This window comes from Manis pentadactyla, chromosome 11 (assembly GCF_030020395.1).
Source record: "Manis pentadactyla isolate mManPen7 chromosome 11, mManPen7.hap1, whole genome shotgun sequence".
NCBI classification, from domain to species: domain Eukaryota; kingdom Metazoa; phylum Chordata; class Mammalia; order Pholidota; family Manidae; genus Manis; species Manis pentadactyla.
The window spans coordinates 43,258,068-43,285,177 of record NC_080029.1 but is presented as its reverse complement, the minus strand read 5'-3'; the positions used below and the strand labels follow the sequence as shown (position 1 = coordinate 43,285,177).

Here is a 27,110-nt window from a genome sequence, read left to right as displayed (position 1 = left end):
AAACATGTATATGCCTCATTAATTTCAATATAACAGTCTTATTAGAGGATATGTCCAAAAGTTTAAAAATCAACAGATAAGCATTTTTCATATGAAATATTTCCAATTTTCTCAAAATACTGTATTCTTTCATTCAACAAATATTGTGAGCCTACTATAGACTACTGACTTTTCTAAATACTCAGGAAATAGAGTAGTAAACCATGTAGGAGAAACATTTCAGTTCTATGGATCTCACAGAGGAAAATGACAAATGAGCAGATACGTAATGAAGCAATTAAGAATTATGAAGAAAACTAAAGAGGATATAGGGTTAAGGATAAGATTACTTTTGGACATAACATCGGGGGGGCACAGGGAAGGCAGTATAGCACAGAGAAGACAAGTAGTAACTCTACACCATCTTACTGCGCTGACGGACAGTGACTGTAATGGGGTATGTGGTGGGGACTTGATAATGGGGGGAATCTAGTAACCACAATGTTGCTCATGTGATTGTATATTAATGATAGCAAAAAAAAAAAAAGATTATGTTTGGTAGAAGTAATAAGGCAAGGCCTCTCTAAGAAAATAAATTTTGAGCAAAGACCTGGATGCAGCTACGGAATAAGCCATCTGGAGAAGGAATGCTCTAAATACAGGAAACAAACTTAATACGTAAGCAATCACAAGAAACCCGTGTGACTAGAGCACAGTGAATGAAGTGGAGAACAGTTGTGGATGAGGTCAAGAGAGGCAGTCAGAGTCCAAAGCTTGTAGCAAGGTCTTGTAGGATGTACGATGATATATTCTACATCTACCTGATACCATCTGAAGAAAAAGCTGGGTTCTCAGAAGGAAGGATTTTGCAGTATGCTGGCATATATATGCAGTAATGATTCTACTAATCCTTCCTCCAAAAAGAGCAACAATTTATTTGAATAAAAAACTACACACTAAGGAAAGGGGAATACTTGAACATTTTGAGGTCTACTGCATATACAGGGTCCTAGCTGACACTGATACTTGATTGACTCAAAGCACCATGAATTCGCGAGAGTGAAGACAAATGGGAGCCAAGTAGTAACAGATGTCCAACCAAGGTCAAATATACCTTCAGTTCAATAGGCCCACTAGTCCTAACAGTGACCATTTCCCCACTGTGCAAACACATAACAAGGATACATAGACTTGATGACTGATGGCATCATTCTACATTGGATCCTTGGTCTATAGAGTATGAGCTGTTATAGTGGGGAAGTCCAAGTAGAAGTCTCTAAAACTGCCCTCTACTCAACATAGTAAATCAAGTCAAATGGCAAAAATTAGTGCCACTCTTAAAGAGCTAAAGCAAGGATCAGAAAAATTTTTTTAAGGTGCCAGGTAGTATTTTAGGCTCGGGAGGCCTTGCAGTCTTTGCACAACCATTTAACTGCCTTTGTAGTACAAATGTAGCCAAAAATACACAAACAAGTGGACATGGCTGTGTATGAATGAACTTTTAAAAAATGGCATCTAGCCCATGGATTATAAATTTGCCAATCCCTGAACTAAAGGATTCAAGAGAAAATGTTACTCACCATTTTCTTATTTAATTCATCAATCTGGATTTTGCAGAAACCAGACAAATCCTAGAGGATGACTAACCTCAAAATCAATCAAAAAGTAGCCCCAATTCCATCTGCTATGCAAGATGTGTATCTTTCAGCTTCATGGTATAGGACCAGTAATTTGGTGAATACATTCTTTTCTAACCCTATTGGCAAAGAAGATTAGACAGCTCATAGTCACACAGAACTAATTATATACATCTGTAGTTTTGTTTCAAGGCTGTATGGACTCTCCTACCCTCTGTACTAATAAGATCTGTATCATATGGATATTCTGCAACACCTTGCTATCTGACATCATGCTGACTGATGAGCAAGAAGTGACTAGCACACTGGAGGGGCCTTGTTAAGACACACGTACTCCAGAGTTTGGGACATATACAATATAAAGATTCAAGGGCACATTGAATCAGTAAAATTTTTAAGGTCAAAGGCATTCCAGGACATCTCATCCAAAGTAAAGAATAAATTATTGCACCTTGCACTTCCCACCAGTAGGAAGGACACATGACACCTGGTAGGTCTGTTTAGGTTTTGGAGGCAGCAAATTCCACACCTGCTCTGGTACATGTATCAGGTGAAGTGATATTAAGGCAGGAAAGGGCCCTGCAGAAGCAGGGGTCATACAACCTAGCAGACTGTATAATATTAAAGAAATTAGTGCTTACTAAAGTATTAAAGGTATTAGTGTTGGGAAATAGTGCCATTTTGGAATTACAGCAAGCCCAAGTGGGATAATCACAACATAGATTCCTAGACTGTGTGAAGCAAGATCGTGCCATCTGCAGCCGATGCCCAAAGGGGAAACACTTCTGCCTGGGAACCTAAGTGTCCCATTCAACTGTAACTGTGGGTGTTGTACGGTCACTTAAGCTGCTTATATCAAGGGAAAGATAGGCAAAAGAGTGGCCATCTCTGGCAGGGGCAACTGACTAATCATCAAGGAGGCAGAGCTGCTGTTACACAAAGGGTGCAGGGAACAACATGCTTAACACACAGATCTCCTCGCGGGACTTTTTTTATTAAAGTATCATTGATAAACAATTTTATGAAGGTTTCACATGAACAATATTATGATAAACAATTTTATGAAGGTTTCACATGAACAACATATGGGTGAATTATTTCAACATTCACCCATATTATCAAGTCCTCATCACCACCCCCATTGCAGTCACTATCTTTAAGTGTAGTAAGATGCTATAGAGTCATTACTTGTCTTCTCCATGCTGTACTGCCTTCCCCATGACCTACTTATATTGTGATTGCTAATTATAATGACATTTATTCCCCCTCTCCCGCCCTCCTCCACCCCTCCCCTTTGGTAACTGCCAATCCTTTCTTGGAGTCTGTGAGTCTGCTGCTGTTCTGTTCCTTCAGTTTTGCTTTGTTGTTATACTCCACAAATGAGTGAAATCATTTCGTACTTGTCTTTCTACGTCTGGCTTATTTTACTGAGCATAATACATTCTAGCTCCATCCAGCTGACCAACACTGGACAGCTGTTAAGAGTACTTAGAGTCCTGAGATAATAAGGAATCCAGGCATCCTTTAGACATCCAAGTCTTTCAAACTGCCTGCCTTTCTTTTGTGTTGGGGGCTGGTTGTGCAAACCTGTTCTCCACAAGCAGCTGGAATCTCCGTCTCCCCGAGTATTCCACCCATCTTTGCTTTCCAACCCACTAACCTCCAGAGCACCATGTAATGTGGGTTCGTGCTCCCGGAGCAGATCTCCAGGGCTGGGTGCTCAGCAGTCCTGGGCTTCTACTCCCTCCCTGCTCCATTTCTCTTCTTCCCACCTGTGGGCTGGGGTGGGGGGAGTGCTTGGGTCTCACCAGATCAGGGCTTTGCTACTTAACCCTTTCTTGGGAGATCTTCTTATTTCCCAGATGTAGGCAGTCTGTTCTTCAATCTTCGGGTCACTTTTTCAGGACTAGTTGTATTTGCTGTATTTTTGTGTTTTATGTGATTTTGGGAGGAGGTCTCTGCCTTACCTCTCACGCCTTCATCTTTTTTCTGAATGTAATGGGACTTCCTTTATACTCCCTTTTCCTGTTCAAAGTACAGGGACAAGTGTAGCAATCCTGGCCTAAGAAGGGTATGGTAACTAATTAAGCCACCAAGAGTAGCAGAGGTACTAGCTGAAGGTGAGGGGGAGTTAGAATGGAGAGTAGAGGAGGCAAACAGTGAGTATTCAGTTGCAACCCCAGACCAGCTGCAACAGTAGAGGTCATAGTTCCTCCTTCTTCTAGTCTTCTTCCAGTATAAGAACCCCAAGTGGAATGCTGGAGGAGCTGCTCCCCACAATCATAGAAGAAGTGGAGTCTAGTGGCACAGGAGTAGGCTGTAGAGTACACAGTAATGTGTCATCCAGATCTCCCTTCAAGGGACTTGCCCTAGCTGCTAGCAGTGCTGTCAGCAGAGAGCCTTTACCTGGTAGTATTTTCAAGGATCCCCTCAACTGCAGAGAGAGAACTCTAACAGGTCATTTTAGTTTCAGAACTCCCTATAGGGGCCATCAACACTATCATTGGGCCAGCACTGCAGCTCTACTTCTCCATAGGTCCAATCTTGCTTCCCTTCCCTTACCCAGCCTTTTCACAGATATTTATCCAAGCATGCCTCCTAATAAATGTTCTGCCTACTAAACTTGATCTGAAAGTCTGCTTCTCAAAGAACTCAACCCGCAACACTGCAGTAGGCCAGCCAAGACACAATAATGGCGCAGACAAAAGTGGCAGTGGACAGGATGCTGAAAATGGTCAGGTTCATGACATTTTAAAAGATGTACTCACACAAATTGCTGATGGATTGGATGTGGGGAGAAATTAAAAAGGGACTCATGATTACTCATGGAGGAATGCAGCCTGAAAAACTATGTGAACGCGCAGCACTATTTACAATAGCCAAGAAATGGAAACAACCTAAGTGTCCACCAGTAGATGAATGGATAAAGAAGATGTGGTACATATACACAATGGAATATTATTCAGTCATAAGAAAAAAACAAATTCTACCATTTGCAGCAACATGGATGGAGCTAGACAGTATTATGCTCAGTGAAATAAGCCAGGCGGAAAAAGACAAGTATCAAATGATTTCACTCATCTGTGGAGTATAAGAACAAAGAAAAAAACCAAAGGAACAAAACAGCAGCAGACTCACAGAACTCAACAATGGACTAACAGTTACTAAAGGGAAAGGGACTGGGGAAGATGGGTGGGAAGGGAGGGATAAGGGGGAAAAAAAAAAGAGACATTACTATTAGCAGACATAACGTAGGGGGGGCACGGGGAGGGTTGTACAACAGAGAAGACAAGTAGTGATTCTACAGCATCTTACTAGGCTGATGGACAGTGACTGTAATAGGGTATGTAGGGGGGACTTGGTGATGGGGGGAGTCTAGTAAACATAATGTTCCTCATGTAATTGTAGATTAATGATACCAAAATATATATATAAAGCCAACAAGCAGACAAACAATGTGAATGGTGGCTGGTCCCATTTACTGATATAGGAGAAAGAGATAAAGAGGGAGTGAGGAAACAAGAATTCTATTTTGCTTATGATACACTGTGGATGCCAATTAGATATACAAACAAAAATGTACAGCACATAGTCAAAAAAACAAGTTATATTACAGGGGAAGAAACTGGAGCTAGATATAATTTTAGTTATTTAAAACCTCAGAACTGGATGAGATCATCTAAGAAGTAGAAAGGCATGCCAACATTTGGAGAAAAGAAGGAAAATGATCCTATGAAAGAGACAAAGCAGGAGGGACCAGTGGAGGAGGAGGAAAAATTAGGGGAACGGTATTCTCGAAACAAAGTATAAATTTTATCCTGAGGCAATCAAATTATCACAAGTCTAAGATGAATCAGCTACTGATCCCAATGAAAGTTCCAAAAAAGTAAAAAACAAAACTTTCTTGCTTATAAAACCAAAGAAATTCCAATTACTTGCTTTCTAATATTTAACCTTGTTGCAGAGATACAATGAGAAAAAGACAGCCATTTAAAAAATTCTAAGCTCTCCAAATGACCAAGTACTCACAAAAGGATTCTCAAAAAAACCTTTTAGAATTTCATGAACCTGACAGTTATGTCTCCACCTTCTGTTTTACTGTAGTAATTAAAAGCAAAAATTGCCAAAACAAAAACAAAAATCTAAGACCTATGCACTACAAACTAAGATACTATCACATAAATTAACCTTTACATAACTGATTACTATGTTGCTCTGTTAAACTGATTTCCTATTTTTTAAAAATGATGCCAACTGTATAAGAAAAGCATGGGGTTTGGACAAGCCCCTGGACAGAAATATAAATCCCAAATTTAACTCTGCTTCTTTGTAAAATTCCAACTAAACTTTTCTATTTTCTTATAGCAACTTTCCCAAAAATAGACCTAATACAATGCTTTACAACCACCCACAAACTCGAAGAAATTATAATACTTTCCCTAGCCTAGGTTAAAAAGAAAAATAAGGCTCAGAGGATTTACGGAGAGAAGTATTTCTGTGTCCTGTTAAAACAACTAACCCTTGGGTTCAAGTACTGCTATCTACGAAGTGTTTTTCTTGAACTTATTGTGCATAACACAGCCAAACTAATCTTTAAAACACTGCTTCCTTTTAGTCAGAAACTTTTCCTATGCAATCGTAAAACTATCAAATTCAAACTCTTATGCCCGCCCTTTAAGGTTCTTATCTTATAATACCTACACAAATTTCTATGCATCCCATAATGAACAGCCATACATACTATCATTGTCCTACTCCAGTATTCTCTTCAAATCCATGCTATTTCTGCTTCTTTACCTGTGGCCCGGTAACTCATTTCACAAGTACACTCTTTTTCCTCCAACAATTCAAAGAACCATTATATGATTACTCCAACTCCAGTTCAATTCCCATTTCCTCTTTGAAGAGTTCCTTTGCTACATGATCTCACACTGAGTTCTTCACTCGTAAACCCCTATGAGGCTTAAAATTTGAAATCCCAACAAAGAACAGTATATTACTGTCATTTTGTCATTCATTGTTTTATAATAACTTCTGCAAGTTTTGCTTTTCTGCAGACTTAAACTGAAGCAAGGGCAAGATCAGACACACACTTCTTTTGCTTTCCAGCTGTGGTCAACAGAACAATGTTGAGCACATCACAGATGCATAATACATCGAAACACTTGCTAGTTGGGGACATGTCCACATCCCCTGCAGAAGATCTTGAAAATCAAATTTTGATTCATATACCCAAAACCAAAAAGGCAGGACTACCACCACACACTGCAGAAATAAAGAACATGCATTCTATGGTGCCATAAAACCAAGATTCTAATAGAAAGTATGAGCCATATGCAGTTCTGGCACCAGAACTAAATGAATTTTACACATTTGGCCTCTCCTTTTTAACCCCATTTGATTTTTTCATTAGACTCTTCATGTGTTTCATGGTGGATTACATTTATTGAGTATTAATTTTTTTGAAAAGCACTGCAAAATGTTTGATTCTGTCTCAAACTAGCAAAATGGGATTCACTGTACCAAAGGAAAGGTAGAAAAATAGAGCACAGAAAGTCACATAAATACAACTAAAGCAAACTTTGAAAAAGTATGTTTGAAAACTAACTGCAGGACTGGAGCCAAGATGGCGGTGTGAGTAGAGCAGTGGAAATCTCCTCCCAAAACCACATATATCTATGAAAATATAACAAAGACAACTCTTCCTAGAATAAAGACCAGAGGACACATGACAACATCCAGACCACATCCACACCTGCGAGAACCAAGTGCCTCGTAAAAGGGGTAAGACACAAGCCCCGGCACCGCGGGAGACGAGCGCCCCTCCCCCCAGCTCCCTGAGGGAGAAGAGTAGGCAGAGCAGGAGGGAGAAGGAGCCCAGGACAGCTGAACACCCAGCCCCAGCCATCCGGCCAGAGCGCAGACACAGTGCGTGCGCGGAGGGCCCTGGATACTAGGGAAACAGGGCAGCAAGAACAGTGAGCGGGTGCCTGAGGCCTGGCGCCGGAGGACATAAGAAAAGCATAGCAGCTGGGCAGGAAGCAGAAGCCCTGTCTGTGCGCAGCAACCCAGCACAAGCCACTAGAGGCCGCTGTTCTCCCAGGAGAGGAGGGCCACAAAACAACAAGAAGGGAAGTTCTTCCAGCCGTCACTCGTCGTCCCAGCTCTGCAAACTATTCCTAATACCATGAAAAGGCAAAACTACAGGCAGACAAAGATCACAGAGGCAACACCAGAGAAGGAGACAGACCTAACCAGTCTTCCTGACAAAGAATTCAAAATAAGAATCATAAACATGCTGACAGACATGCAGAGAAATACGCAAGAGAAATGGGATGAAGTCCGAAGGGAGATCACAGATGCCAGAAAGGAGATCGCAGAAATGAAACAAACTCTAGAAGGGTTTATAAGCAGAATGGATAGGATGCAAGAGGCCATTGATGGAATTGAAACCAGAGAACAGGAACGCATAGAAGCTGACATAGAGATAAAAGGATCTACAGGAATGAAACAATGTTAAGAGAACTGTGTGACCAATCAAAAAGGAACAATATCCGTATTATAGGGGTACCAGAAGAAGAAGAGAGAGGAAAAGGGATGGAAAGTATCTTGGAAGAAATAATTGCTGAAAACTTCCCCAAACTGGGGGAGGAAATAATCAAACAGACCATGGAAATACACAGAACCCCCAACAGAAAGGATCCAAGGAGGACAACACCAAGACACATAATAATTAAAATGGCAAAGATCAAGGACAAGGAAAGAGTTTTAAAGGCAGCTAGAGAGAAAAAGGTCACCTATAAAGGAAAACCCATCAGGCTAACATCAGACTTCCCTACAGGCCAGAAGAGAATGGCATGATATATTAAATGCAATGAAACAGAAGGGCCTTGAACCAAGGATACTGTATCCAGCACAACTATCATTCAAATATGATGGTGGGATTAAACAATTCCCAGATAAACAAAAGCTGAGGGAATTTGCTTCCCACAAACCACCTCTACAGGACATCTTACAGGGACTGCTCTAGATGGGAGCACTCCTAGAAAGAGCACAGCACAAAACACCCAACATATGAAGAATGGAGGAGGAGGAATAAGAAGGGAGAGAAGAAAAGAATCTCCAGACAGTGTATATAACAGCTCAATAAGCGAGCTAAGTTAGGCAGTAAGATACTAAAGAGATTAACCTTGAACCTTTGGTAACCACGAATTTAAAGCCTGCAATGGCAATAAGTACGTATCTTTCAATAGTCACCCTAAATGTTAATGGACTGAACGCACCAATCAAAAGACACAGAGTAATAGAATGGATAAAAAAGCAAGACCCATCTATATGCTGCTTACAAGAAACTCACCTCAAACCCAAAGACATGTACAGACTAAAAGTCAAGGGATGGAAAAACATATTTCAGGCAAACAACAGCGAGAAGAAAGCAGGGGTTGCAGTACTAATATCAGACAAAATAGACTTCAAAACAAAGAAAGTAACAAGAGATAAAGAAGGACACTACATAATGATAAAGGGCTCGATCCAACAAGAGGATATAACCATTCTAAATATATATGCACCCAACACAGGAGCACCAGCATATGTGAAACAAATACTAACAGAACTAAAGGGGGAAATAGACTGCAATGCATTCATTCTAGGAGACTTCAACACACCACTCACACCAAAGGATAGATCCACCGGGCAGAAAATAAGTAAGGACACGGAAGCCTTGAACAACACAGTAGAGCAGATGGACCTAATAGACATCTATAGAACTCTACATCCAAAAGCAACAGAATATACATTCTTCTCAAGTGTACATGGAACATTCTCCAGAATAGACCACATACTAGGCCACAAAAAGAGCCTCAGTATATTCCAAAAGACTGAAATCCTACCAACCAACTTTTCAGATCACAAAGGCATAAAACTAGAAATAAACTGTACAAAGAAAGCAAAGAGGCTCACAAACACATGGAGGCTTAACAACACGCTCCTAAATAATCAATGGATCAATGACCAAATCAAAATGGAGATCCAGCAATATATGGAAACAAATGACAACAACACACTAAGCCCCAACTTCTGTGGGACACAGCAAAAGCAGTCTAAAGAGGTAAGTATATAGCAATCCAAGCATATTTAAAAAAGGAAGAGCAATCCCAAATGAATGGTCTAATGGCACAATTATTGAAATTGGAAAAAGAAGAACAGATGAGGCCTAAGGTCAGCAGAAGGAGGGACATAATAAAGATCAGAGAAGAAATAAATAAAATTGAGAAGAATAAAACAGTAGCAAAAATCAATGAAACCAAGAGCTGGTTCTTCGAGAAAATAAACAAAATAGATAAGCCTCTAGCCAGACTTATTAAGAAGAAAAGAGAGTCAACACAAATCAACAGTATCAGAAACGAGAAAGGAAAAATCACGACGGACCCCACGGAAATGCAAAGAATTATTAGAGAATACTATGAAAACCTAAATGCTAACAAGCTGGGAAACCTAGGAGAAATGGACAACTTCCTAGAAAAATACAACCTTCCAAGACTGACCCAGAAAGAAACAGAAAATCTAAACAGACCAATTACCAGCAACGAAATTGAAGTGGTAATCAAAAAACTACCAAAGAACAAAACCCCCGGACCAGATGGATTTATCTCAGAATTTTATCAGACATACAGGAAAGACGTAATACCCATTCTCCTTAAAGTTTTCCAAAAAATAGAGGAGGAGGGGATACTTCCAAACTCATTCTATGAAGCTAACATCACCCTAATAGCAAAACCAGGCAAAGACCCCACCAAAAAAGAAAACTACAGACCAACATCCCTGATGAACGTAGATGCAAAAATACTCAACAAAATATTAGCAAACCGAATTCAAAAATACATCAAAAGGATCATACACCATGACCAAGTGGGATTCATCCAAGGGATGCAAGGATGATACAACATTCGAAAGGCCATCAACATCATCCACCACATCAACAAAAAGAAAGACAAAAACCATATGATCATCTCCATAGATGCTGAAAAAGCATTTGACAAAGTTCAACATCCATTCATGATAAAAACTCTCAGCAAAATGAAAACAGAGGGCAAGTACCTCAACATAATAAAGGCCATCTAGGATAAACCCACAGCCAACATTATACTGAACAGCGAGAAGCTGAAAGCATTTCCTCTGAGATCGGGAACTAGACAGGGATGCCCACTCTCCCCACTGTTATTTAACATAGTACTGGAGGTCCTAGCCACAGTAATCAGACAAAACAAAAACATACAAGGAATCCAGATTGGTAAAGAAGAAGTTAAACTGTCACTATTTGCAGATGACATGATACTGTACATAAAAAACCCTAAAGACTCCACCCCAAAACTACTAGAACTGATATCGGAATACAGCAAAGTTGCAGGATACAAAACCAACACACAGAAATCTGTGGCTTTCCTATACACTAACAATGAACCAACAGAAAGAGAAATCAGGAAAACAACTCCATTCACAATTGCATCAAAAAAATAAAATACATAGGAATAAACCTAACCAAAGAAGTGAAAGACTTATACTCTGAAAACTACAAGTCACTCTTAAGAGAAATTAAAGGGGACACTAACAGATGGAAACTCATCCCATGCTCGTGGCTAGGAAGAATGAATATTGTCAAAATGGCCATCCTGCCAAAAGCAATATACAGATTTGATGCAATCCCTATGAAACTACCAGCAACATTCTTCAATGAACTGGAACAAATAATTCAAAAATTCATATGGAAACACCAAAGACCCCAAATAGCCAAAGCACTCCTGAGAAAGAAGAATAAAGTAGGGGGGATCTCACTCCCCAACTTCAAGCTCTACTATAAAGCCATAGTAATCAAGACAATTTGGTACTGGAACAAGAACAGAGCCACAGACCAATGGAACAGACTAGAGAATCCAGACATTAACCCAGACATATGTGGTCAATTAATATTTGATAAAGGAGCCATGAACATACAATGGCGAAATGACAGTCTCTTCAGCAGATGGTGCGGGCAAAACTGGACAGCTACATGTAGGAGAATGAAACTGGACCACTGTCAAAACCCATATACAAAAGTAAACTCAGAATGGATCAAAGACCTGAATGTAAGTCATGAAACCATTAAACTCTTGGAAGAAAACATAGGCAAAAACCTCTTAGACATAAACATGAGTGACCTCTTCTTGAACATATCTCCCCGGGCAAGGAAAACAACAGCAAAAATGAACAAGTGGGACTATATTAAGCTGAAAAGCTTCTGTACAGCAAAAGACACCATCAATAGAACAAAAAGGAACCCTACAGTATCGGAGAATATATTTGAAAATGACACATCCGATAAAGGCTTGACGTCCAGAATATATAAAGAGCTCACACGCCTCAACAAACAAAAAACAAATAACCCAATTAAAAAATGGGCAGAGGAACTGAACAGACAGTTCTCCAAAAAGAGAAATACAGATGGCCAACAGACACATGAAAAGATGCTCCACGTCGCCAATTATCAGAGAAATGCAAATTAAAACTACAATGAGGTATCACCTCACACCAGTAAGGATGGCTGCCATCCAAAAGACAAACAACAACAAATGTTGGCGAGGCTGTGGAGAAAGGGGAACCCTCCTACACTGCTGGTGGGAATGTAAATTAGTTCAACCATTGTGGAAAGCAGTATGGAGGTACACCAAAATGCTCAAAACAGACTTACCATTTGACCTAGGAATTCCACTCCTAGGAATTTACCCTAAGAATGCAGCAATCAAGTATGAGAAAGACCAATGCACCCCTATGTTTACCGTAGCACTATTTACAATAGCCAAGAATTGGAAGCAACCTAAATGTCCATCGGTAGATGAATGGATAAAGAAGATGTGGTACATATACACAATGGAATACTACTCAGCCATAAGAAAAGGGCAAATCCTACCATTTGCAGCAACATGGATGGAGCTGGAGGGTATTATGCTCAGTGAAACAAGCCAAGCGGAGAAAGAGAAATACCAAATGATTTCACTCATCTGTGGAATATGAGAACAAAGGAAAAACTGAAGGAACAAAACAGCAGCAGAATCACAGAACTCAAGAATGGACTAACAGGTACCAGGGACTGGGGAGGATGGGTGGGCAGGGAGGGATAAGGGGGGGGAAGAAGGGGGGTATTAAGATTAGCATGCATGGTGGGGTGGGAGAAAGGGGAGGGCTATACAACACAGAGAAGGCAAGTAGTGATTCTACAACATTTGCTAGGCTGATGGACAGTGACTGTAAAGGGGTTTATAGGGGGGACCTGGTATAGGGGAGAGCCTAGTAAACATAATATTCATCATGTAAGTGTAGATTAATGATACCAAAAAACAAAAACAAAAAAAGAAAAAGAAAAGGCAGTTGCGGTGTGGAGACCTCCAATGAGTCCTACACAAGGGTATAAAGGGCATATAAAAGTGTAGCAAAGGGTCTGTTTGTGTTTATACAGAGGATCAAAGCCTAATTGGGCTACCCTGAAAATGAACTAAGATACGATATGAAAAAGAACTTCCAACATCAGCACTCTCTGGAAGACTCATGCCAGAAGATGATCATCAAAAAACCCCAACAAAGATCCACGCACTGCTACAGCTGTAGATGCACTCATCCCACCAGTTCCTGGACTTGTCATGGGAATGAGGAAGGTGATATCTAAACTGGCCTGTGCATACAGTGAAACAACAAATTTGACTGGATCTATACTGTTGGAACTCAAACAAGAATTAGGAGAAGTGCAAATTGTAGCACTCCAAAATCTTACAACTACAGACTATTTACTGTTAAAAGAACATATGGGATGTGAACAGTTCCCAGGAATGGATTGTTTTAATTTGTCTGATTTCTCTCAGACTGTTCAAGCTCAGTTGGACAATATCCACCATATCATAGAGAAGTTTGCACAAATGCCTAAGGTGCCTAACTGGTTTTCTTGGTTTCACTGAAGATGGCTGGTAATTACAGGTATGCTTTGGTTATGTAACTATACTCCTATTATGTTAATGTGTGTGCGCAATTTAATTAGTAGTTTAAAACCTATACATGCTGAAGTTACTCTACAAGAAGATATGTCAAAGAAATAATCAATCTTCCCATGTTTTCTTCTGCCTGCTACTTCTATAGCTTTTCTTCTTCCTTCCTAATTACAACCCTTAAATAGAATACGTGCCTCATATCAAATTTACCGAGTATCATAATTCTTCCAAGTGGTAAAGACACCTCAAGACAAATGCTGGGCATAGAAGCCACAGGGCATAAATATGCAAAGAAGTAAAAAGCTAACCTTTTCAAACAATAAGGCTTCTCTCTCACTTACCAACTTTACATTTCCCTGTATGGCCCTGGAAGATGACTGGTTAGCCAGAGATGGGTAAGATTCCTCAAGGGAGGAACAACCTAAGACAGGCACAGTCGCAGGGGAGCCATCATGTGAGAAATTGGGGATCAACAGAGGTGAGGCTTAGAACCTCACCCCCCCTGTTCTGAGATCTTCTGCATACGTGGATGTTTTATTGCCCTTGTCTAGCTTGGATTAACACATAGTCTACAGGCACACACCTGATCATCTACATTTGCTCTCTTACAACACTAAACTATGTTTTCTACCTTCATCTTGTATCTACCTACCACTTCAGCATTTTATTAAAAATAATTATAATAAACAGAGAAATGTGGTATCCACATATAAATCAAGTATAAAAATCAAATGAGTATTCATATTTGAACTGACTGTTTATAGTTCATAATGCATGAGCAAAACCAAAAGTTTCTGTGATGACTGCCCTTGTACTGTTCACCATGTAACTTATTCACTATATAAGAATTTGTTCTCCATGTAAGAACTTGTTTGTTATGCTTCAGAAGATTGGAGACTGATGAAAATTAGGCTTGGGGTGGATTAATGATTGTGCATTGAGCATTGACTCTCCTATACAGAATTTTATTGTTATTAACAACCATTTGATCTATAAATATGAGAGATGCCCTCACAACACACACACACACAAAAGTACACACTTCCAATTGTAAAATAAATAAGTAACCGGGATGTAATGTATAGCATAAGGAATATAGTCAAAATATTGTAACAGCTTGGTATGGTGATAGCTGGTACCTAGAATTATCATGTATATAAATGTTGAATCACTGTGTTGTACACCTGAAACTAATGTAATGTAATACTGTGTGTCAACTACCCTTCAATAAAAAATAATTATCTACAAAAAAAAAAAGAAAAAAAAAACAACTAACTGCAACGCTGTGAGATGAATAATTTTACTTTTTAAATCTAAAGTCAATTTTAACATTCAATCTTGAAGTGGATGCCAGAAACTATGATAAAATTAGCCAATTAATCATATTAGCAGAATTGTTTTGAAGACTATTAAATGGTGTTATTTTAGAAGTTTATAAAACATTTTAAATTCTCTTAAGCAGAATCTCTCTCCAGAATAAAATATAATTCACTTTTGACAGTAAAGTCCTACCTGATTTCTATGCCCAAAAAAGAATAATTGAACAGTATTTTTTTCAGTCTCAGTAGAATCATAGAATTAGATTTAAAACTTATAAAGACATATAAATATAAATAGCTTTACATATCATCAGCCCAGCTCTTTCAGCTCCTTTTTATATATAAGTACACCAAGGCACTGAAATTTAATTAAAGTCTTGTCAAGGTACTAAACCAGTATTCTAACGCAGAAGAAAATGATCACCTAAAATGTCTAGTACATCTTCCACTAGCATTTCAAATCAAACTAAGTACCTACACATTTACACATTAAATATATGTATAGACACTCAATAAGCACCTCTGGGATTAAATTAAGCAACTGAATCCAAGGAATCACTCACTTTTTTGATTTATTATATCTTCAGTAAGCAAACATGCATACATTATATAGTCAAATACATTCTTTTTACTACTTTCCTATTTCAATTCCAAGGAAAGAAAATAGCATCAGAAATGGTAGCTCATTATAAAAACATCTTATGTACATAAACATTTTTTATTAAGTTATCATTGATATACAATCTTATGAAGGTTTCACATAAGCAATGTTGTGATTACTACAATCACCCATATTACCAAGTGCCCCCTACATACCCTATTACTGTCCACCAGCATAGTAAGATGTTATAGAGTCACTACTTGTCTTCTCTGTGCTATACTGCCTTCCCCGTGCCCCCCCTACATTATGTGTGCTAATCATAATACCCCTTAATCCCCTTCTCCCTCTCTTCCCACCCACCCTCTCCACCCCCTTTCTCTTTGGTACCACTAGTTCCTTCTTGGAGTCTATCAGTCTGCTGCTGTAAACTTTTAATAATCAAAACTTTTAAACTATATGCTACCCCAACAAATTAGAGCTTTCATTTAACTTGAGGACTTTTTTGTTTCTTTGGAGTATTATATAAAATTTCAACCGACTATTAAGAAAATGGCAAATGAATCTTTCAAATAGCTAACACACACACAAACACACACCCCACTATCCAATTTTCTGAGCATGTCAGGGACTTGATGTTTTACACAATTACACACACAGGCAGCCAATAATTATCCTCAGTTTAAGGACTTGCTCATTCCAAAAGCTGACTTACAAGTTGGTTTGACTGGAGAACTCAGAATACAAAATACTTAAACATAAACCCGTTCCTCTTAACATTTGCCTTTATCTCCACCACCCAGTTAAGAGTGATAGAAGTTTACTAGATCTGGGTATAGATAGAAGTTAATTGGCTCCTGTTCCAGTTATTGCATAATGGCCACTCCAATAAATTAGTGGCTTAAAATAGCAATAATCATTATTTGGCCCACTAATCTGGAATTTGGGCAGGCTCAACAGGGAAATAATCAGTTGGGGCAGCTCAACTTGGGACTGGAAGATGTACTTCCAAGATAGCAAGTTGATGTTGACTGTAGGGTGGGAGTTCAGAGCAAAGTTCAGCCAGTGCTGAGAGCCTGGGTTCTCTCAATGGGCTGCTTAACTGCTGGGTTCCAAGAAGGGGTAAAGAGAGTCAAGCGTATAACCTTTTATGACATAACCTTGGAAATTACGTAGCATCACTTCTACTATACTTGTAGGCCTGCTCAGATTCCAGAAGGCAGGAGCACAGACCCTACCCCTCTGCAGGAGAAGTGTCTACATTGCATTGTAGAATGGCAAATTTTGTGGTCATCCTGGGATGTACAACCTTCCAAAGCCTCTTTTTGAAATTATCTCCCACTGTTATCTCCTATCTCTAGGACTGTTTCTTCTTAGTCTCCTTTGAAGGCTTTTTCTCCCTAACCTATCCTCAATCTAGTCCTCCTCTCAATCCACTTGTTACCAATACTATTAAAAAGGCCACTATTGTTCTATTGGCATTCTTCTAAGCAGTTTAATTTTTTTTTAGTTTGTACATGTTGATGTTTTTAAAAGTTTACTCTTGGAGTTAGGGATTTAGGGCAAGCAGAAAAACAGACATTTTGACCTAACCTAGAGCTCTTTCCTTTTTTTAAAATTTAAGTATCAATAATATAAATCTTATGATGGTTTCACATGAACAATATTGTGGTTTCAACATTTACCCATATTATCAAGTCTTCACATACATACCCACTGCAGTCACTGTAAGCAGTTTAAATGTATCAATGCATTTAATCTTCAAAATAACCCTCTGAAGTTGGTACTATTATTAACCCCATTTTACAGATGAGAAAACAGGCACACAAAAAATGTTAGGTAAACTTGTCCAATATCATATAATTAGTAAGGGCAGGGCTGAGAGATGTCATCCATTCCCAGATCTAAATTAGACAAGATGACACCCATGTAAGATGATGATTCCCATGATAATTCCTCAACGGCTATCTCTAGCTATGGCCTCTTTCTGAGATACTAATTCATATTGCCAACTACCTTCTGGACATCACCAGGATATCTTACTAAAAACTTAAAGTCAAAAAATATATTTAAAAAAATGAATACATTATTCCTTCCACCTGAGAGGGTCCTTCTTATTTTCTGTCACAGTTAATGAATCACCACCCAGCTACTTTTCCAGGTTCACAAACTTGGAATTAACTCCTCAGTAACCAAATTCTTTTGATTCTTCCCCCAAATTTCCTGTCTTCTCTGTTGCCACTGAATTATGTCAGGTTAATCAATCAGTAGACAATTGCCTGTCTAGATTAATCAGTCAATAGACAATCCAGAACTATTAAATGACAAGAATTATGCAAGTTGTCCAAGGCCCCTATTTCCCAGCTAACAATCTCTCCCCCATTGAAGGCCATTCTTCACACTCATATTTAAATTATCTCTTTCTACTCCTCGCTCCCCCAACCCCCAAAAAAGGCGTGTCAATCCCTTGAAGCAGAGTCTATAAGGTCATCTCAAAGCTTCCCCCAAACTGTCCCTGAGGTCTCAATGGCTACCGAGCCACCACTCCCCATGCCTAATATGCATAAACAGGTCCTATCTCTTCTCAATATTTCCTGAACACACCTCACCTTACAAGTTGGAGTCACCTTCTATCTCTGTCTTGGAATTCCTTTCTCCTGTTTGAAAAGTTTCCATTCATCTGTCAACATCCAATTTATATGTCATTACTATATGAAACCTTTCCCTATTGTCCCAGAAAGAGATTCTGTACTCCTACTGCTCTGTATTATCTGTTAACATGTCTCCCTGTGATACTGTGATATAGTAAGAAATAATACTTTGGTATTTATACTCAGGTCCTAGCCTAAGTCTTTGTAATTTCCTAAGTGATAAACTTTCTAGGAGCATCTTTTGTTCGAATATTTGGTCTTTGACCCTAGTTCCTGACACAGAGCTCCTAAAACCCTTGTAAATTTCCTGAGTGGTGGGGTGATAAGAGCATCTTACAGAGTTCCCAAATCTCTTAGGATTTCCTGGGTGATAGGAGCATGTTCTGTTCTACTGAAGCAACTCTTGGTAGGCTCCTGGATGGGAAATGGTTACCAGAAAGATCAAGCATGATTAGAAGCTTGGAACTTTCTGCTTCACCCCCTATACTCTGGGGAGGGGAGAAGGGCTAGAAATTGAGTTAATAATTGGTTAAATGATGAAGCCGCCATGAAAATCCCTCAAGTGCAGGGCACAAAGAGCTTCCAGGTTGCTAAACACCTCAAGGTACTGGAAGGGTGGCACACCCGGGGTGAGCATGAAAGTGCTACGTTCCTTCTCCCAAACCTTGCCTTATGCACCTCTTCCATCCGGTTGTTCCTGAGTTGCATCCTTTCATAATGAACCAGTAATCTAGTTAGTAAAGTGTTTTCCTGAGTTCAGTGAGCTGTTCTAGCAAATTATTGAACTTGAGGAGGCATCATGAGAACCCCTGAGTCGCAGCCAGTTAGAAGGACATGTGACAACCTGGACTGCAACTGGTATCTAAAGTAAGGGCATTTTTGTAGGACTGAGCCCTTAACTGGTAGGATGCGATGCTAACAACAAGTAGACAGTGTCAGAATTGAACTGAACTGTAGGATACCTAGTCAGTATCTGCTGGAAAACTGAACTGAATTGTTGTGGGAAAAATCCCCACACATCTGCAATCAAAAGTGAAGTATTGGTGAGAGAAAAGAAAGTTCTTTTCCTTTCCCTCCAACTAGATTTTAAACTCAATCCATCTTTTAACTCCAGTAACCTGGAATGAATTCTGGCGTAGGGAAGGGAAGGTACTAAATAAATTTTTGCAGGATGAATAATTTTCCTACATACATGATACTGAAATTAATTGGTAGTCAGGTTCCACTTTTTAAACAAACAATATGGTCAATAATACTGTAATAACTTTGTGTGGTGACCATCACGGTATTTCGTAATGTATATGACTGTCAAATCACTATGCTGTATACCTGCAACTAATATTGTATATCAATTATATTTCAATAACTTTTTTTAAAAACCTGTATATCTAAAAAGGGTGAAGATTTAATTTACACCTCAATAAACATAAATTTGAAAAAAAAAAACCACAAAAAAATAAAACAGGAAAAGTAAGTAGCATTTCAGCACCTTGAAGGTAACAGGAGTGGTCCTTACTTGTGTATTTCATGTTCATTAATATATATTTACCTAGTTAACTGAACAAGAGATAACTTTTTCAGTAAGTCTCGTTAAGTACTGTTTTTAACTTAGTTTGAAAATCTAAAAGACATAAATACGTTGTGTGTGAAAATGTACTCTTGGCCACTCAGATTCTAAACTGGAAGTCAAACAGCCATTACCACCACAGTCAAATTACCTGACCTCAAAACACTATTATCAAGGCACCTGCATTCACAGGAAAGAAAAAAATTAGCATTTAGGACCTACACAATTTAAACCCCAATTTGCCTTACATGCCATTCCTCCTTCATGCATGCTATTCTCCAGCCAAAGTGTACTCTAGCCTTGCCTCCAAGGTCTACACTTACCTCCCTTTATGTATTGACATTTTTTTTTAATTTTTACTTTTATTAAAGTATCATTAAAATACAATCTTATGTTGGTTTCAAATGTTCATTGCAGTGGTTCAACAGTCCCCATGAGCAACTGAGTATATTGTGATTGTGAATTGTTGTGCCCCATTACCACCCCTCCTACCTCCCCAATCTCTCCCCCTTGGTCACCACTAGCTACTTCTCAGTGCCTGAATCTACTGCTGTTTTGTTCCTTCTCTTTTGCTTTGTTTTTATACTCTGCAAGTAAGTGAAATCATGTGGTATTTGTCTTTCTCTGCCTGGCTTTTTTTTTTTAATTTTGGTATCATTAATATACAATTACATGAGCAACACTGTGGTTACTAGATTCCCCCACATTATCAAGTCCCCACCACATACCCCATTACAGCCACTGTCCATCAGCGTAGTAAGATGCTACAGAGTCACTATTTGTCTTCTCTGTGCAATACTGCCTTCCCAGTGCCCCCCCTATTATGTGTGCTAATAGTAATGCCCCTTGTTCCCCTTCTCTGTCCCTCCCGCCCCCTGAACCCCCGCCAGTCCATTTCCCTTTGGCAACTGTTAGTCCATTCTTGGGTTCTGTGAGTCTGCTGTTGTTTTGCTTCTTCGGTTTTTGCTTTGTTCTTATGCTCCACAGATGAGTGAAATCATTTGGTACTTGTCTTTCTCCGCCTGGCTTACTTCATGGAGCATAATACCCTTTAGCTCCATCCATGTTATTGCAAATGGTAGGATTTGTTTTCTTCTTATGGTTAAATAATATTCCATTGGGTATATGTACCACATCTTCTTTATCCATTCATTCACTGATGGACACTTAGGTTGCTTCCATTTCCTGGCTATTGTAAATAGTGCTGCGATAAACATAGGGGTGCATATGTCTTTCTGAAATAGAGATCCTGCATTCTTAGGGTAAATTCCTAGGAGTGGAATTCCTGGGTCAAATGATATTTCTATTTTGAGCTTTTGAGTAACCTCCATACTGTTTTCCACAATGGTTGAACTAGTTTACATTCCCACCAGCAGTGTAGGTTTGCTCTTTCTCCGCATCCTAGCCAGCATTTGTTGTTCCTATTCTTTTCTGTGTTGGCCACCCTAACTGGTGTGAGGTGATAGCTCATTGTGGTTTTAATTTGCATTTCCCTGATAATTAGCAATATGGAGCATCTTTTCATGTGCTTGTTGGCCATCTGAATTTCTTCTTTGGAGAAGTGTCTGTTCATATCCTCCTCCACCCATTTTTTAATAGGGTTATTTACTTTTTGGGTGTTGAGGAGTGTGAGTTCTTTATATATTTTGGATGCTAACCCTTTGTCGGATATGTCATTTACAAATTGTCTTGATTACTGTAGCTTTGTAGTAGAGCTTGAAGTAGGGGAGCGAAATACCCCCCCCCCTTTATTCTTCATTCTCAGGATTGCTTTGGCTACTCGGGGTCTTTGGTGGTTCCATATGAATTTTAGAACTATTTGCTCTAGTTCATTGAAGAATGCTGTTGGTATTTTGATAGGGATTGCACTGAATCTGTAGATTGCTTTAGGCAGAATGGCCATTTTGACAAATATGTAAATGACACCATTTATAACTTTATTCAGGAGTATGTAGTTATCCATTTCTCTCCCCCTATTTAACAAATATATTCTCCCATACTGTAGGGTGCCTTTTTGTTCTGCTGATTGTGTCCTTTACTGTACAGAAGCTTTTTAGCATGATGTAGTCCCATTTGTTCATTTTTTATTTTGTTTCCCTTGCCCAAGAAGATGCATTCAGGAAAAAGTTGCTCATGTTTATATTCAAGAGATTTTTGCCTATGTTTTCTTCTAAGAGTTTTATCATTTCATGACTTACATTCAGGTCTTTGATCCATTTTGAGTTTACTTTTGTGTATGGGGTTAAACAATAATCCAGTTTCATTCCCTTGCATGTAGCTGTCCTGTTTTGCCAACACCAGCTGTTGAAGAGGCCGTCATTTCCCCACTGTATATCCATGGCTCCTTTATCATATATCAATTGACCATATATGCTTGGGTTTATATCTGGGCTCTCTAGTCTGTTCCATTGGTCTATGGGTCTGTTCTTGTGCCAGTACGAAATTGTCTTGATGACTGTGGCTTTGTAGTATAGCTTGAAGTAGGGGAGCAAAATCCCCCCCACTTTGTTCTTCCTTCTCAGGATTGCTTTGGCTATTCAGGGTCTTTTATGGTTCCATATGAATTTTAGAACTAGTTGCTCTAGTTTGTTGAAGAATGCTGTTGGTATTTTGATAGGGATTGCATTGAATCTGTAGATTGCTTTAGGCAGGATGGCCATTTTGACAATATTAATTCTTCCTTTCATGAGCACAAGATCTGTTTCCATTTATTGGTATCTTCTTTAAGTTCTCTCATGAGTGTCTTATAGTTTTCAGAGTATAGGTCTTTCACTTTCCTGGTTAGGTTTATTCCTAGGTATTTTATTCTTTTTGATACAATTGTGAATGGAATTGTTTTCCTGATTTCTCTTTCTGCTAGTTCATCCTTAGTGTATAGGAATGCAACAGATTTCTGTGTATTAATTTTGCATCCTGATCTTTGCTGAATCTATGTATTGACTTTTATTTTCTGCTTTATTGGAAAGTCCCTCCACTTTGAGTTCCACAAACTCAATCTTATATCCTTCATACATCATTTAAATGCCACCTCCTAAAAAAGGAGCTCCCCTACATTGCTGGCGGGAAAGTAAATTGGTATAGCCACTATTGAAAGCAGGTTGCTCAAAAAACTAAAAACAGAAATACCATGCCAACCAGCAATTCTACTTCTGGGAATTTACCAGAAGAAAACAACATCACTGATTCAAAAATATATTTACACTCATGTTTATGGTCATACTATTTACAATAGTCATTATATGGAAGCAAACAAAGTGTCCATCAACAGATAAATGGATAAAGAAGATATGGTACATATCTACAATGGAGTATTATTAAGCCTTAAAAAAAAAAGAAATCTTGCCATTTGCAACATCAATGGACCTACAGGATACTATGCTAAGTGAAAGAAGTCAGGTGGAGAAAGATAAATACCATATGATTTCTCTTACATGTGCAATCTAAAAACAAAATGAACAGAAATAGACTCACAGACACTGAGAAGCGACTGGTGGTTACCATGGAGTAGGGGATTGGGGTGGGTAGGTGAAAAATGTGAAGGAGATAAAGAGACACAAAAATCTCAACTATAATAATAAATTAGTCACAGGGTCATCCCACAGCATAGAGGATATAGTCAATAATACTGTAATAGCTCATTATGTTGACAGTAACTACACTAGTTGGGGTGAACATCTGATAATGCAGATAATGGTGAATCACTACCTGTGTACTTAAAACAATGTAATATTGTTTATCAACTATATTTCAATATTTAAAAAATGCCACCTCCTAATCCTTTCCCACTTCTAGAAATACTCTTCCCATCTGCTCAACTCCTACAGCACTTTATTTAGACCTCTTTGACACCATTTATAACTTTATTCAGGAGTAGGTAATTATCCATTTCTCTCCCCCTATTTAACAATAAAGGCAGATCCTATACACAGTTCAGCAATTTCCAATGTTCCAAGGAATTTACTTCACAAAATTAACAAGCAGTAGAAAATAAAATGTTCTCATGGTCAAAAGTTTTGAGAAATGAATTTTTCAGAATCTCTAATGTATTAAGATATATTGTAAATCTCTAGTGGAGAAAAGTATGACCATTTCCAAAATTTATTTGGCCTCTGTACCATTTGGTTTTTTTGCAGCGTATCTCATAGGATTAATATTTCTACAGCATGCCTTTGAGACATGCAGCCTCATAAATGAAAGCACCTGATCTTGAACTTAATAGGTACTCCACAAATATTTGTTGAATGAATGGGTAATTGTCCTTAGTTAACAAAGAACTCTCCCATAAAAGTACCTTGCCCAAAGAAAAGAGAAAATGACAGGAGAGAAAAACAGCAAGTGAAAAGCAAGTACAATGTCTTCAGCTATGCAGTAAGTGAAGAGAGGAATATTTTCGACAACAGAAAAATAATTTATTACCCCAGCCACTTTTAACATGTAGAGGACATAATTAACGCAAACCACATAGGAATTCCTGTTTAGAAGGTCCATCCTGAGGTGACATTTTGAAACACTGCAGATAGATCCTTTTAGAAAGATGTCAACAAGGGCTGAAACTAAGAAGGTAGTATGGTCAATCTTCAGGGTACACAATATTAAAATAACTGAATCATCTATTAAATCATTTGTCAACTAAAGAAATTACCCTGTACTTTGATTATTTTTTTGAAGGTGTTTATGTTTAAAAAAAAAGGAAGTTCTCATAGATCAATAAGATTTTAAAAGAAATAGAGTTAACACAAATTTCATGGATTAAAAGAATAATTTTGTATTGATTTAACCTCTTTCTCAATGTGGAAGAATGAAACCATAGTTCAACTTAAAAGTGCATAAAAACAAAATATCCTTGACTACATCCTGACCTCTGTTTCCCACAGTTCTCCAGCTGTGACTAAGAAATGGAAGTAAGAGAAAGACACTCCCTGATTTGTCCTACAGTCTGGATCCTATGGCAGGAGCCAACAGGAAATGGCAGTGATGACAGAGGTTTTGGTTTTTGTCTTCCTCCTCCTCCCTCTAAAGCAAAGATCTTTTTGCTTAGTGAGAAAAACATATGCAAGAATAGAATCCATTATAAGGCTGAAAAAATTAATACATTTTTTGATTATAACTATTAATACTTAACTGTAACTATTAATATAATATGTTTTTCATTTTAATGAAGCAACATGCTACATACGGTCAGGAAAGAGAAAGACAAGTTAAGATTCATAAGCATATTTAAGGTTGCTCTATGAACCCTCTGGCCACAGAACTAGTCTGTCTCAATCATAATTTGTGAGTATTAACCAGCTATCACATAACTGGAGTCACTAAGTTAAAGTTATACCCTAATTTAGTTTAACTAATCCACTAGGTGGCAAGACCCTAGAAAGGGGTGTCTGTGCACGCACGCATGCCTCTCCTTCCCCCCAAGGTGTGGGAGCAAGAGAAATCAAATGCATTTTCAAATAAATCATATGGACAGTCATGCAGTCAAACACTTAACGCAAAATAGATGTAATATGGTCCAAAACACAAACGAGAATGTCAAGGAGGATTTGTTAACTCACAGGTTAGTGGCTTATGAACTGTATGACAAAATAACAGTTTTCTATAAACAGCAGGCTGGTCACATATATCATTAAGTAAATTAAAGATCTCAACTTCAAAAATAGTTTTCTACCTTTATAAAACGTGAAAAATAAAACAAGGAATCACCGAACTGCTTAATATCTTGCCCAGGGACAGACAGTAAAAGCTCTTAAGACTATCTTCCATGTGCTCCCGAGTCAATCAATAAACAGAGACACAATATTAGAATTACGTAAGTTATGTGCTATATATCTTCCAACACATAAGTCACAGGAAAGGCAATTCATGTTTCCAAATTCTTTCAGTTATAATCCTTCACTCATAGATTACTATTTTATTGCAATTGATTATAACAATGGCATGTTATTCCTCTTAACAAAAGCGTTATTTATCCAAAAGCTGACAGAAATCCAAAATAAAGTAACAGTAACAAATGAAAAGTTCCCAATTCCTAGTTATAAAAACTGTGGTATTTCAAATTTTAAGCCAAGAAAAAAAAACGCTGCTGAATCTTAAATAGAAAAGGTATCCAATTTTCACTTATCGATTAACTATATCTTGTTAACTGCAGCCTTCTCAATCACTACTTACACTTTTGTTACTCAGTATGAAGCACAAGGACACACAAAAAGGGTCTTTTTTTCTTCACACCTTTTTTCATTTCCTTCATAAAAAGAGACCCTTATATCCATTGTGTGGTTGTCCAATTGGAATGCTCCTCTTCCATTATCTCAGACATCACAGCTTCTTACATTGGATTTCAATCAAATTTAAAATGGTAAAGACTGAAATCGGTCATGGAAACACATTAGAAGCTCGATGTTTTCACCCATTAACGATTCTCTAGCTAGTAGTTAGATGGTTTTATAATACACTTAAATACCTTAAGACTCTAACACAAATGTTAATTTTAATTTTGCCTCCCTTTTCTAGTAGGCCTTCGCTGTCCTAAAAAATACTTCGGCCTTTTAGAATGTGGAGGTAAAGCGGCAGGCACACGAGCGCCACTGCTAACTTTTACTGACGGGTAATTACTCAACGAGAAGCCCCACTGTCCCAACGTCAGGTGGGTCCCTCCGAATACCACGCGAGGGCCCAGGGGGAAGACGGGGCTCGCCCAACCTGGGGCTCCCGGGCTCCTCCTTCCGCGCCCTAGTCAGCCTTCCCCCTGGATCCCAGCCCGTCGTGCAACGCCCGAACCTCCGAGGGTCCCCTCCGGCCCTAGGACAAAACGAACCCTCCCCCGACGGCCTCCGCGCTCCGCTCCGTGCGCACCTCCCCGCCCCGGTCCCCCGCCGCCCCTCCCCCACTGCACGCCCCGCCCGCGCGGCCGCCAGAGCCGCCACCCAACCCCTCAGCTTCTGCACCTTTACTCCGGGCTGCTCCCGGGCAGCGGCCGAACGCCAGCTCTTCCGCCCGCCCACCTTGCTGCCTGCACCCCGGGCCTGCCACTCCCTGAGGAGTCGCCGGGACCCACCTCGAAGAGCTCGGCCGTCGCAGCCATCCCGGCCGGCTGAGAGGCTCGCCTCGCACTGGATGCCGTCTCCTGTTCACATGCTGCGCCTCAGCGGCGCCGCGCACAAGTTCCCGCTCGGTTCGCCAGCCCCGGCCCCGGGCTGCCGCGGGCTCCCCTACTCCCCACAGAGCCCAGGCGGGGCGGGAGAGCGGCCATGAAGCGAAGCCGTAGACGCCTGTCAGCTGCCTCCCGGCGCCGCCCGCGCCGCTCCCATTGTCACCGCCTCGTACGCCGGAAGTGGAGCTGCGCGCGAGGGTT

General features: G+C 39.3%; 1 protein-coding gene across 1 annotated transcript in view; it reads right to left on the bottom strand.

Moving 5' to 3' along the window:
• EXOC5 (exocyst complex component 5) overlaps positions 1–27,015 on the bottom strand; it is a 75,326-nt gene extending 48,311 nt beyond the window's left edge. The window contains exon 1 of the mRNA XM_036918706.2: positions 26,814–27,015. Coding sequence (XP_036774601.1) covers positions 26,814–26,840 — 27 coding nt within the window. The 5' untranslated portion in view covers positions 26,841–27,015. The remainder of the gene's footprint in view (positions 1–26,813) is intronic.
• Positions 27,016–27,110: the final 95 nt, after the last annotated feature.